Consider the following 14740-nt stretch of genomic DNA (forward strand, 5'->3'; position numbering starts at 1 on the left):
TCTAGCGCTGTCCCACAGTTTAAATATCTGCATCGTTTAAGTTCCAGCTGTCATCAAAGACTGTTCCCCAGATGTTATTGTAATAAATTTCTACTCTGCATCAAGTCGATCCAGCTAATCTGATTGGACCTTTTAAGCATAAGTCACAAGACAAACTACTTTTTTAATATATGTAACTTACATTAAATATACACATACATATAACTTCAAGCACTAGGTACAGTGACTCCCAAGCTTTGCAAGTGGCTCCAGCTGATCCCAGAAACAACATCGGAGATCTATGTGGCTCTATGTGAAGGATAGACCTTCCACATATATGTATGACACTAAAGACACCACGAGGAAATTGTTCTCTATCTATAAGTGGTCTCACCTGAACAAATGACACTAACATCGTAGTGATGTTCACTGTAGTAGTTTCCCCATCCAGAGTGTTGACATTCAGTTAGAGAACTTTCATTTCCTGAACAGGTCACATCACCAAGCCAAATCGGTCCGAATCCTTCACCAAAGTAAGCAAGTCGTGGAACCTCTAGTGCGGACCCACAGTTTATCTGCCTGCAAACCACATCAGCATCGTTTAGGTCCCAGTTAAAATCAGAGACTGTTCCCCAGATGTTATTGTGAAAAATTTCTACTCTGCCAGAGCATCGAGTTGATCCAAAGCCAGCTAATCTGATCAGATCTATCAGACAAAGGACATAACAAAATTTTGATATGTTAATTTTATTATATAGAAAAGATTTCTCATTTGACACACAAGAATAGGCTGATCTATAATGTCTTGAATATTTAACAGTTTTCTCACCTGAACAGATCACACCAGCATCCTGACCATGTCCACATCTGTGTGATCCAAATCCACTGTGTTGACACTTAGTGAGAGAGGTTTCAGTACCTGAACAGCCCACATTATCAAGCCAAATCTGTCCAGTTCCTGCACCAAAGTGAGCTGAATGAGGAGCTTCCAGTGCTGTCCCACAGTTTAACTGTCTGCAAACCACCTCTGCATCATTTAAGTCCCAGCCATTATCACAAACCGTTCCCCGTATGTTATTGTGATAAATTTCTACTCTCCCAGAGCATCGACTCGATCCAGATCCAGTTAAGATCATTGGTACAGCTGAAAACAAAACACAAAGATAAGGTTGGGATAGTTCATGCAATACTTTTAATGTCCAAGCACAGTGTAAAGTCTAATTGTTGAATGTTGTCATTGTGCTTCTTAAATTTTTAAGGTCTGAGTTCAATGTATAGGATCAAGACATTCCTTTGTCTCGGACCACTGGCTGGAGAGGCTTTTATTGCAGATACGTTCTCTGGATCTGGAAGATCTGTTTCTTGTGATGTTGCTTCCTGCTTTTATGATTCTTTTGGTGAGCAGGAAGTCATGCATACAGAGACACATGCACACAGAGAGACACACATTCTCACACACTCACTCAAACACACACGCACACATTCTCACACACGCACACACACACACACACACTCTCACATGCATACAGATGTTTACACATACACACACATAGTGCCTTGTCTTAGAACCATGTGGGAGGTGCTTTGCTGTGATGTGTATTATGTGAACTGTTTTCCCAACAAAAGGCAGCAAGCGGAGGCCGTCGTTGGGAAAACAGGATTCAGAGTGCTTTCTGAGACACTGGCTGGGGCCTCCCTTGCTAGCAAGTAAAAGATGTTCATCTTGTTTTTGTCGTTAACGAGAATAAGTCTCTAGACTAGTGGGGCTTGTGGAAACACAGACCCAACATACAGTTACCCCAGTTTACAATATTATTTCGAATGAGATAACACTGACGGTTAAAACAGGTGGATTAACGAGCTCCATGTATTTGCTGGGCTCGGTGTCTTTCCTCTGGGTTAGACCACATGTTAGCTCTCTGCCAGGCTGCTCTCTGCTCTGTTCCGGATCTTCAGGGTATATTGGGGACTTCAGACCATTAGGAAGACAGATTAGCTGGTGTCTACTTCCCTGAGGTGTTGGGCAGAGCCTTGTCTCTAGTATCATCCCATTTCTTCCATGTCACTTTACTCAGATTTGTCTGAATTTTCTTGTTTGTTTGTTTGTTTGTTTTTCAACTCCAGCGCACCTCTTGTGTGGCAGCCTGTTACAGAAGCTCTATTCATTTCTGTGTCCTTCCTAAAACTTCCCCTTCTCCCTAAACAACCAAGTGCCACATGTTACTATATCATTTTTTGGATTGGCTGACATGGTAAACTTTAACACCAATAGGGAAGGGGTGTTTTTTCTTTTTCTTTTTCAATCGCAAGCAGAGAGTGTTTGTTAGCGCCATCTGTAGAAAACACAGTTTTTACCGTTCTTCCCGCTGTAAACACCACTGTTTTGTTCAGAAAAAAAACAACGCGTGTATTTTTTATCATAACTCCGGTTTTATGTCGCCCATCGACACAATTCAAAAACTAGTATATAGTTTGAAGTCCGCACTTTCGACCCAAGTTGAAATGGAGACTCAGAGTCGCTACATCTTGTAGCTGTGTTGTCTGAAATTGGTCATGTGATTTTTAGGCGCCGGTGCGTCCCTCGACCCCAGAGGGTTAAGAACTGTTTTGAGTCCACTGTTTGGGAGATGCTCTGTGACGACCACTGGGAGGACATTGACAGCCTTGTGACCTGCATTATGGATTACATTAACTTATGCATGGATAACACCGTACCCACCGTGCAGTGTTTTTCCAAACACAAACCTTGGATCACCCGAGAAATAAAAGCCGTTCTCAAGCAGAAGAGGAGAGCCTTCACTTCTGAAGACAAGGAGCAATGGAAAAAGGAATAGAGAGAGCTAAAAGGACTGATCAGGAATGGGAAGGACAGCTACAGGCAGAAGATGGAGAACCAGATTCAGTAGAACGATGTTAGCAAATTCTGGAGAGGCCTTAGAACCATCTTGCGCCACAAAGAATAGAACTCTGCCTGGGGGGGGCCCTGCCACAGTAGCCAATACACATCCAGCACACGGCTCCAGCTTGTCTCTCTCAACCATCCAGGTTACGAGAGAACTGAGCAGGATTAAAGTCAATACCCTAATGAGCTCATCACTGGACCCACTTCAGTTTGCCTATCAGCTTGGAATTGGAGTAGATGATGCCATCATTCACCTCCTACATCATTCCCTTTCTCACCTGGAGACCGCTGGGACCACTGTGAGAATCCTGTTCTCCAATTTCTCCAGTGCCTTCAACACCATTCTTCCCACAGTCATGAAGGAGAATCTGGAGAACACAGGAATGGACCATCACCTCGCATACTAGACTACCTCACTGACCGACCACAGTATGTGAGAACTCAGGACTGGGTCATCAGCAGTACGGGGGGCCCCACGGGAAATGGTTCTGGCTCTGTTCCTCTTTACCATCTACACTGTAGACTTCTCTCACAACTTCACCCAGTGCTTCCTGCAGAAGTTCTCTGATGACTTTGCAATAGTCGGCCTCATCACTGATGGGCAAGACAAGGATTACAGAGAACTGACCCAAGGCTTTGTGGACTGGTGCCAGCAGAACAACCTCCAGATCAACACTGAAAAAAACCAAGGAGCTGGTGGTAGACTTCTGCAGGCACAAACATCCTCCACTATACTAAACACAAAAGGTATGGACATTGAGGCTGTGGACAGCTACAGGTACCTTGGGTTCATCTGAACAATGAACTGGACTGGACTCATGATTCAGATGCTCTCTACAGGAAAGGGCAGAGCAGGCTGTACCTGCTGCAGAGACTCAGGTCTTTTGGAGTGAAGGACCCGCTGCTGAAGACCTTCTATGACTCTGTGTTGGCCTTGGCCATGTTTTAACATGTGGTCTGCTGGGGCGGCACCATCTCAGCTGGAGACAGGAAGAGACTGAACAGGCTGATCTGGAGGGCCAGCTCTGTTCTAGGATGCCCTCTGGACCCAGTGGAGGTGGTGAGTGAGAGGAGAATGGTGGCTAAGGTGTCATCCCTGTTGGACAACATCTCCCACCCCATGCAGGAGACTCTGACAGCACTGAGCAGCTCCTTCAGGGTCAGGCTGCGGCACCCACGGTGTGGGACAGAGAGACTCCGCAGGTCTTTCCTTCCTACTGCTGTCGGACTCCACAACAAGAGACTTTACAGATTACCACATATGCACAGACAGACATACACATACACGTGCAATACCACTGAGTGTAATTTTTCTGACAACATAGTATTCTGTTGTATATAGTATTTTATTCTATTGTATTGTCAAGGTGAGTGCTGTGTAACAGGCAGGAGGTGTAGGACTCAGACCCAAATGTAGGACTCAGAAATTGAGTGATTAACTAAAGGAGGCAGCTTTATTGCTGGAGAACATAGTACAAACATGAAATACCAGGGAACTAAACTAAAAACATGAATATCCAACTTAAAAACTGAGAAACTAGAAAAGAAACCAAGAGACAGAAAGCTAGAACATTACTAGAAACACGGAGGCAAAACACAGCACGGTGAGGGAATGACATGACACAGTGCAAGGAAAACACAGGGCTTAAATAAACACTAGTAATCAGGGAATGGGAGACAGGAGGGAAACACAGCTGGGAGAAATCAGACTTAATGAGACAAGGGAAGTAAAACCAGAAACACTGACATAAGACACAGACTTCCAAAGTAAAACAGGAAACACACAACAGGCACAGAGGCATGAACTTGACACTGAGCAAAGGGAACACGGAAACAAAACCTGGGAACAAAGAACAAAGGACTAGAGCTAGAAATACAAAACAGAAAGCAAAACACTTTTAGTCAAAACATGAGGAAATAAAAGTACAATACTCAAAAAACTGGGTCACCAACCTAGGACCATGAGATTTATATAGTAAGTTATTATTTTTATCTTATTATAGTATATGGTTTTTCCTCATTTTTACTGCTGCAACTTTGCACTGTCCATTTTCTGGTGTAACACAACAAATTTCCCATGTGTGGGACTAATAAAAGTGTATCTCTTATCTATCTTTTCCATCTCCTTCTCAGGCTTGGCCTTCACATTGGGCAGAACCCTGATCTGTTGCCTAGGGTATAGTGCCATTGACTCTAGGGGTGTCTAAAAGTGTTATACTGTACATAACTGAGTGAAGAGAGAGCCTCGATGTGAAAGCAAATGTATGGTTTCTTTAATTTTTTTAAGCCCCTAAATTAATCTATGTCTCTCTGAATCGCAACTGCATTTACAGAGAATGATGGAACACTTCATTACCGAAATCCTACAGAGTATGGTTACTGTACAGCTCAATTTGACTCCTCACAATGAATGTAATCTAAAACACACCAATGAATGGATGAAAAAGCTCTAAAACAGAAAAGTTACATTTACATGGCATTACTGGACATTGAGAAGATCCAAATGTATCTCACCTGAACAGATCACACCAGCATCTTCACCGTGTTTACAGGTATTTACTCCAAATCCACCATGTTGACACTCAGTTAAAGAACCTTCTTTTCCTGAACAGGCCACATCATCAAGCCAAATCTGTCCAGTTCCTGCACCAAAGTGAGCTGATCGAGGAGCCTCTAGTGCCAACCCACAGTTTAACTCTCTGCAGACAACTTCAGCATCATTTAGGTCCCAGCCATTATCACAGACTGTTCCCCAGATTTTATTGTGAAAAATTTCTACTCTGCCAGAACATCGAGTCGATCCAGCCAATCTGATTGGACCTTTTGAGCATAAGTCACAAAAGAAACCATCATTTTGATATATGTGCCTTACACGTGCCTTGTTTTTTGTTTTTTTTTTTAAATGTATGACACTGAACAGACTATGAAGCAAATTGTTACATATCTAAAAGTGTTCTCATTTTGTCACCTGAACAGATTACACCAACATCGTAGTAATGTCCAGAGTAGTAGTTTCCCCATCCAGAGTGTTCACATTCAGTTAAAGAACTTTCATTTCCCGAACAGGTCACATCACTGAGCCAAATCTGTCCAGTTCCTTCACCAAAGTATGCAAGTTGAAGAGCATCTACTGCCGATCCACAGTTTATCTGTCTGCAAACCACATCAGCATCATTTAGGTCCCAGTTATAATCAGAGACTGTTCCCCAGATATATTTATGATAAATTTCTACTCTGCCAGAGCATCGAGTCGATCCAGAGCCAGCCAATCTGATCAGATCTATTAAACATAGGGCATAAAAATGTTTTGATATGTTCTTTACATTATATAGGAATGATTTTATATATGACACACAAGAACAGAATGACTTATGATGTTATCAATATCTAACAGTTTTATTACCTGAACAGATGACACCAGCATCCTGACCTTGTCCACAGCTGTGTGATCCAAATCCACTGTGTTTACATTCAGTTAGAGAACTTTCAGTACCTGAACAGCCCACATTATCAAGCCAAATCCGTCCAGTTCCTGCACCAAAGTGAGCTGAATGAGGAACTTCCAGTGCCGTCCCACAGTTTAATTGTCCGCAAACCACCTCTGCATCATTTAAGTCCCAGCCACCATCAGAGACTCTTCCCCAGATGTTATTGTGATAAATTTCCACTCTGCCAGAGCATCGAGTTGATCCAGACCCAGCTAACCTGATAAGATCTATCAGACAAAGGGCATAACCATTATTTTATATGTTCATTACATTTTATAGGAGAGATTTCATTTGTGGCACACAAGAACAGAATGACTTATAATGTCTTCATTATCTAAATGTTTTCTCACCTGAACAGATCACACCAGCACTCCGATCATATCCACATTTGTGTCTTCCAAATTCACTGTGTTGACACTCATTTAGAGAACTTTCGTTTCCAGAACAGTTTACATTATCAAGCCAAATCTTTTCAGTTTCTGCACGAAAGTGAGCTGATCGAGGAGCTTCTAGTGCCGTCCCACAGTTTAATTGTCTGCAAACCACCTCTGCATCATTTAAGTCCCAGTTATAATCAGAAACTGACACCCAGTTATTATTGTGATAAATTTCTACTCTTCCAGAGCATCGAGTCGATCCAGATCCAGTTAAAATGATTTTGGCTCCATCTAAAAAAACAAGAACAAAGAACATAAAAGAAATGTGGTGGATACAACATACCATGCTTTTCATACTGAAGCATAGTTGCCCACACAGAAGTAAGAACCATAAGACACAAAACATAAAAAGAACGAAGAAAGCTTTCTCAAAGAAATGTTATTACACATTATTGATAAGCGTATACATTGTTGCATTATTTTTATGAAAAATATTGTACTGCTGATGGGAGAGCTGGGTTAGAGAAGAAAAAAAAGTAAAAAATAATGCTTGAAAATTACTCACAACTTAAAATTATTTACAGTAGGCTATAATACTACTAAAAATTTCTGCTCAAAAACTTATACTTTTTTTTGTAAAAACTCATTGCATCTTAGTGCTTAGTGTTAAAATTGCACGCTAATCTCAGGAAAATTACATAACACATGCATTGTAAATTTAGGAGTTATTGCATACTAAGTCACTGGCTCTATTATAGAATGCAACCGATTATGGTATTTAGTATTTTTCTCTTGTTGCTGTAGAGCTGACATCCGGAAACGTGTTCCAAAAAAAACATGAAAGTTAACAAAGACAGAGCTTTTGTTTGCTCACCGGGCAGCTTTGAAGCACAACCTGAAAAGCAGAAATGAAAGACAAAAAAAAGTTTAGTTCAGATAAAGACATATCTTCATATCACACATGGTTATTTGGGCAGGACCTCTTAAAGTTGTATTGTTATGCATTGTGTACCCCAAGCATCTATTTAAAAGGGGTTAATAAATTAACATACACACCCCACTTTTCAGTTATTTATTTGTAAAAAAAAAATGTTTGGAATCATGTATGATTTTCGTTCCACTTCTCCCGTGTACACCACTTTGTGTTGGTCTTTCACTTGGAATTCCAATAAAATAGATTCATGTTTGTGGCTGTAATGTGACAAAATGTGGAAAAGTTCAAGGGGGGGCGAATACTTTTGCAAGCCACTGTAATAACTTTTGATGTTACAAAGCAGTATTTATAAAGAGAAAACGCTCTCTTTATTTTAAAAAGGTAATTTCAAAAGAACTTGTATCACCACCTCCAGGTTCACTGTTCTAACACATATGCCACAACTATCACATCCTTGTTTTCACTTCAGCCACTGCCCCAGTTGTGTTCTGCATGGCCTGTCGGTACCTATCAATTGCTTCTGTAGTCCCACAAGCTAATCAAGCCCCATAGGACTCTTTCTTCAGTCTAGCGACTCCCTTCGTCCACCATTTGGTTCGGGTATAACCACCACAACAGGCACCAACCACCTTGTGGTTGCAGCTCAGTGCTGCAACTTCGACAATGGAGGTGCTGAACATTGAGTTCATTCTCACTTTTTTTTCTCATCACCTTGAGGCTGAGTGTACCACACCCTCTACTTTGAGGCAATTGCAAAATGATTACTGCATTATTTGACATCTTGATTCACCACAGTAATTTTGAAGGTGTCAACTGATCTCAGGTGGTCACAAGCTTGGTCTCAGTCATTGAAACAGATATATAGATGACAGACAATTTGCAAGCTCATTGGACATGGTCATGGTAATTTTGGTTGTTCTGTGATGTTTTCCCTAGCACAAGTTATTGCAGTGTATTAGGGCAGCATTAATGCTGATTAATAACGCTGACAGCCCTAATAAACTACATTAAGAGCATCAGTCTATTTTTCTTGGAGACACATAGTTTGGGTTTTTTTCTGGTCAGGTTACCAAGAGGCCATTTTCAATTGCAGGGTGCACTTCTACAAACAGATTGCATAGTCTAGTATGAGTTATTGTAATGTTTTAGCGATAGATGCAAGCCAATACTAACCAGTTTAGGTCACTTGGTTTTGAGCTTGTGGTTTAAAATGTTATTTTAAGGCTCTTCTTTGTTACATTTAAATAAATATGTTCCTGTTGCTATAGTTCCTTATGACTCTTACATTTAAAAACACATTTGTTTTTTACATAGCTGTGACGTCGTAAGATTCTTTCTGAGGAACATTATGGAATGTTTTTCAAGAGACGCACTTTAAACAGATGACTCATAAACTACAATAGTAGTTTTAAAAATACAGTTCATTGTTAGTTTTAAATAAAGCTATTATTTTAGCTTATTGCTCGGATTGAAAAGAAAATGTATAGTACATACAGTGAGATCAACCTTAACTTAGTTTTATTTATTGAACACTAAATTGTTTGTGTGTATGTGTTTATATATGTATATACAGTAATTAGTTAGAAATTAAAATATACTTAGCATAAAATAATCTTGTCAATCTAACAAATGGTAGTCAAATACAATTAGCATTAAAAAAACCTTTAATTTTACATAACCATTTAATTTCCAATAAACAGATGGTTTCTATAGATATTTGACAGGAGTAAAAGGCATAAGATCAACATAAAAAACCATGTTCATGTTACGAAAAAATTGTGAGCAGTAATAACATAAAACACTAAGGTTGACGATATACAAATTAATTGCATGTAACTGATATACATATTTTTGCAATGTTCATCTAGCAGTTTTTTTTTCAGTGTATTTGCTCAAGTATTACTGAGAGTGATCATTGTCAACATGAACACTGCAAAAAATAACCTGCACAGCTAGTCCGTTTTAAACTGAAATTTTAACCTTGTATATAAAACCTTTCAGGAAAGAAAGACTGGCTGAACAGAGTCAAACACAATGATACTTACAGAAGTCTCCGGGCTTGTGAAATGCAGATTTTAATTAGTGATTGAGTTTAATTAATTTGGTTTGTTAATATTATAACATTGGATACTTATGACAACAATACAGTATCGGAATAAATATTATACTATATAATATACTTTACTATACAGTGTAGTTTACATTTGTGCCTCTAATTATTCTTTTACATCTGCTCCAGAAACAAACTATGTAATGAGAAAAACCAATCTTTTTTTCTCACCTTTGAAAAAGAGTACGATCATCACACTGAACCAGCACACAAGCTGTTGGAGCTCCATTGCTAACAACTACAGTCATTGTCTTAGACTTTAAAAGACAAAAGAATATGCTCAGCTTCTGTGATCACGTTTTACCGTAATCAACGCCTACACTTTGTGTAGTTGATGAGGTATTTAATAAAAGATAAAACCAGAAGAACCAGATGTCATACTTTGTCTGAATGCAGTGAAGGAATGCATTTACATGTCTAGACAACAAAGACACAGTTGGAAGGTAACCTGGTAAGCTATGATTGAGATTAAGAAGTCTTAAGAATAAGATTTAATTAACTTTTTATTACTATCTTTGTTCTGGTTGGCTATGGTAGTGGTTTTTGTTGTTATCATTCAGGTCTGCTTCTTATTCATTGGTAACTTTAAAGTCAATGAATAGTTAAGTTTCCAGGACTTCCGTGAGTTTCCCCCTACATCTAAATTTAGCCTCTTGCTTCTGATCTACTGGTGTATTTGTGGGCTGGCTGTTCCCGCCCCGCCTCCAGGCAGAGCTTCTGTTTTCTTAAGGCTCTAGCTGTCACACTTCTTTCCTGAGCTACAAACAACCTTCAGGTTGAAGCTTCAATCAGTTTTTTGGCAAAGTGACTTTTATTATATATCCTTTATTAATCTTTTATAAAAAAGCATCATTGACATTAATTTTTTAAGAGAGCTCTGACAATGAGGGGATCAGAAATTGCAACAAATTTAAATTATCTGTGAAGGTTCTCAGTCATCCAAGTCATTGTAATCTAAGGAGATCGGAAAGAAAAGCGTCTGGATTTCTTTAAGTTGCTTGAAGACGTTTCATCTCTCATCTGAGAAGCTTCTTCAGTTCTAAGGTCAAATGGTGGAGAGTCCCAGATTTAAGCCCTATGGGAGTGTCCCCCAAGAGGGACATGGGCCCTCTAATGATCCTCTGCTTAATCACATGAGCCAAGGTGTGAAAACGGCTGTAGGTCACAATCAGTCAAATTTTTGGTTGAACTCATAGTGATGTAATTCCTGTCATGTAATTTCCAGAGGTCAAATTGCTCAGGAAGTGAGTGGGCATTAAATGGCTTCTTTTACTCCTCTTTCAAACCATCTGTCTTCTCTGTCCAAAATGTGAATATTTTAATCCTCAAAAGATTGACCTTTGTCCTTGCAGATGGACAGCTGAGTCTTGTCTCATGGAAGTGGCTCTTCTACTGTATGTTGTGCCTTGTGTTTATGAAGTGGTTGTTTGATCTTTCCATTATAGAGGACTTAGCATTCCTACAGCATTGTTAAGTTTGTGTTTAGGAGTTCTGTGACTGAACTAAACACTCCTAAATAAATTTTAACGACAACGTATGTCCTTCCATTTTTTATTGCAATTTACACATATGCACTCCTTTGTTACTTTACAGTATTAATACTGTGTACATACTTTTTCCAAACATATCTCACATATTCTTAATATGTGTTCTGTTATCAGATAGAAAAAGAGAATTAACACATTCCACTCTCATAGACAATAGCCTTGTCTGATAGCCAATTTTCTTGTGAAACTTGCTTCAAAATGAATTCTAAAAGCATAAATCTCAAATGTTCCAAAAGAATGGTGTAATCAGCACCAAATTGATATGTGCACTGAATTTAAGTAAACACTTTTTGGCTAAAATCACGCGACTGAAACTACGTAGAAACACAAAATAACACAGATGAACTGATAAGGAACACAGGCAGGCACACACTATAAATACAAACAAGGTAACGAGGGAATGACACACTAGAGGGGAACACAGCTGGACCTAATTAGACACGACCAGACACAGAACTTCAAAGTAAAACAGGAAGCTCACAAACTGTTTTACAAACACAAACTCAGAGAAACAGACAGAGCACAGGAGAACACAGGTAGGAATAATAGAAACTAGAAGAAACTAGAAAATCATGACAATAAACTCAGAAACGCTAGGTCAGTGACCCAGAACCATGACAGTCTCATCCATCCAACTAGGGGGCGGGGTTCGCACTGCCACTCCAGCTTGACTAACATCTGATTCATTACTGTGCAAAGTAAGTCAAGACAGGTCGATCCTAGATAATTGATTGCTATGAACTGGTGAACTATGAACTATTTGTGTGCAAATAAGTATAACTACATATATAGTAAACAAACAGCTTGACTCTGCCATTGTCATGTTAAATCTATTAATTGTTTCTCTTACATCAGTGAGAACCATTTCATATCTGTGGTTTCCTTTGACTTCTCTATCATGAAGCAAAACTCTAAGTTAACCATTACTTTAATAACATCAGTGTGGATGTCAGTTGCTAACCCTTCATGACCTATTTAATATTTGATTAAACAGGTGGTTTCATGAAGGACCCTGGTCTACTGCTTCCAGTAAAGTGGTACCTCCCAGCCTCGTAGTAGATGCACCTGTGGGATGAATTTCAAAATCCTATGTTGTGTCGTTCTAAAGTTATTGCATTCACAAACTTGTGCGTCCACACACCCAATGGGTTGCCTACAATACTCCAGCAGCCTTTTCTGGCTCAGTGTAAAAGTCAAACAAACAAGCAAAAAACTTATATATATATATATATATATATATATATTTTGTTTTGTTTTTTTGTTTTTTGTTTTTTTGTTTTTTTAACTTCCGTCTCACTGGATTCACATGAAACTATGAAAGCATAATTTTCACCGTTGCTGTTGTGTTATCAGTTTCTTTGGAGGCTGCATGGACATAATGTCTATTATGACTTCTTCTATCTATTCACGGGCATGCTACAAGATAAAATTTCTATTGCAGGTCTGTTTTTAATTGTAGCTGTGGGTGAAATGCTCACATTTACAAGGCGACATGGGGAAATATAGAGCAGTGACTTAAACAAAGTATTGAAACAAAGGTTTGTTTTTTTTTATAATCAGGCTATTCTAATAACTCAAATCATTCCAGCCTATTAGCCTAATTAGTAGTGCAATCGCTTGTGGCCAGGGGGTGGCTGGGTTTCTCCTTTAATACATAACAAGCACCTTCAAAGATACTGCTTTGTGGCTGTGTAATACACATATATTAGTCACATGTTTGTAGATTTTAGAGCATGTTGTTTCTGAGTGGAAATCTCAGTGGTTGGAGCTTTAAATACTAGTGGATGAATCGTTCCCTCTACTGGAAGAAGGGCACTTTGCATGACACACATGAACCATTAATCTTTTCTTGAGATCAGTCAGTTGTTGTTTTAGGAACCTCTGCGCTTGAATGCCCAAGAACCCAACAGGTCCCACCGACTTAAAATACAAAATAAATTAGAATCATGAAGGCTCTTATGTTTTGATTTCTTAGGTAAATGACTATGTGATAACAGATGTTTTTCTGTGAAAACCAAGTGTGTTTGTTTTGTTTTGTTTTAAACCCTTTGTGATCTGAAACAATTAAGAATTAATCACATATTTATTAATGTCAGATAGACTATTATTCTTAATTGAGCTGTTAAAATTGTATTTTTGCTCCTAGTCAAAATGGACACAAAACACATCATCCTGCCTCCACATTGTAGCATTTCATTGTGGAGCAGCATAAATCATGCTACTGGCATTAATGTAATGCTCTCCATATTGCTGAAAGATGCACTACAGGCAGCAGCAGGTATACTGAACCAGTCTGTCAACCATCTTTATTACTAAAGATGGCACAATACCACTTTTTTATGTCCAATACCAATATCATAAATTTGGATATCGGCCGATACCGATATGAATCCGATATATATTTAATGGATCGGATTACATTTTTTATTTCTCTCCGATATCCGATTGGATCGGTCCATCTCTATTTACTACTCCTCTTTTTTTACAATAATCTTGGAGTTACCATTTTCTGGCAACTCTAATAGGTCAACAGCCACTTTTGTAGGTGTAATCCAAGCATGATTGCATCTCGTTACTTTGAGTTATTACTGGTTTTCCTCTGAGACAGAGACACACCAAATCATGTTTCAGTTTTATCCTGGTTTCAGAGATAGGAAAAATGAATTTATGAATCTTTCCCATGAACTGTTTCCAGACATAATGTTGTTCTTCCACTAACTACAAATAAATTAGAGAGTAAGTTTGTACTTGTACTTGTACACATTTAAACAGTCTTTTAATATTTTGACCAGCATTAAATCGTTTACCAACACAAAAGTGAAGTAAACACCACCGTAGGTATGATTTAAATGTGTTTTATTGGAGCACACACAAGAAACACTGCAGCTAAATACAATTTCAAAGTCATGTACATCTATTTTTAATTGTTTTTTTTTGACCAAAAATCCACTGAAATTTGTTAATGTGCTGGATCTATAGACATGTGTATTTGCCTTTAAGCGCAGATAGACTGTATCACCCTGCTGCAGCTGCAGGAACACCGCATTTCCTCCATTATCAGCCGTGTCAGCTGACTGGTGATCATGGATGTGCAGTATCACCTCATTGTTCTTGTACAAATGCAGCGATGTTTTACGGACACCTCCAGAATGACAGAAATTGGTAAAAAAGTACACACCAGAAACAAGTGCTGTGAAGATACCTGGTGAAAAAAAATGAGTAAACTCCTTTAATTTTTTGTCATTTTCTGAAGAAGCAGGTTTTACACATGCAGATTCAGGAAACACCTCAGTTAAACATTTATAATATCTTCAAATCTGTTTTATTTTTCAGAATCTGTAAATGTGAAACTAAATTTCTTATTACCAGTGTTGGGACTAACGCGTTATTAAGTAACGCGTTA

General features: G+C 38.8%; 1 protein-coding gene across 1 annotated transcript; it reads right to left on the reverse strand.

Moving 5' to 3' along the window:
• Positions 1-353: 353 nt before the first annotated feature.
• LOC102193725 (deleted in malignant brain tumors 1 protein-like) lies at positions 354-10079 on the reverse strand. The gene is made up of 8 exons (XM_005748830.1): positions 9962-10079; positions 7621-7641; positions 6720-7037; positions 6285-6596; positions 5850-6161; positions 5396-5701; positions 809-1123; positions 354-685 (listed from the first exon to the last, which is right to left on the reverse strand). The coding sequence occupies exons 1-8, from the start codon at positions 10017-10019 to the stop codon at positions 354-356; spliced, it is 1974 nt and encodes a 657-aa protein (XP_005748887.1). The 5' UTR covers positions 10020-10079.
• Positions 10080-14740: the final 4661 nt, after the last annotated feature.

The sequence above is a fragment of the Pundamilia nyererei genome, unplaced genomic scaffold (assembly GCF_000239375.1).
Source record: "Pundamilia nyererei isolate P.nyererei 1_Seehausen unplaced genomic scaffold, PunNye1.0 scaffold00230, whole genome shotgun sequence".
Classification (NCBI taxonomy): domain Eukaryota; kingdom Metazoa; phylum Chordata; class Actinopteri; order Cichliformes; family Cichlidae; genus Pundamilia; species Pundamilia nyererei.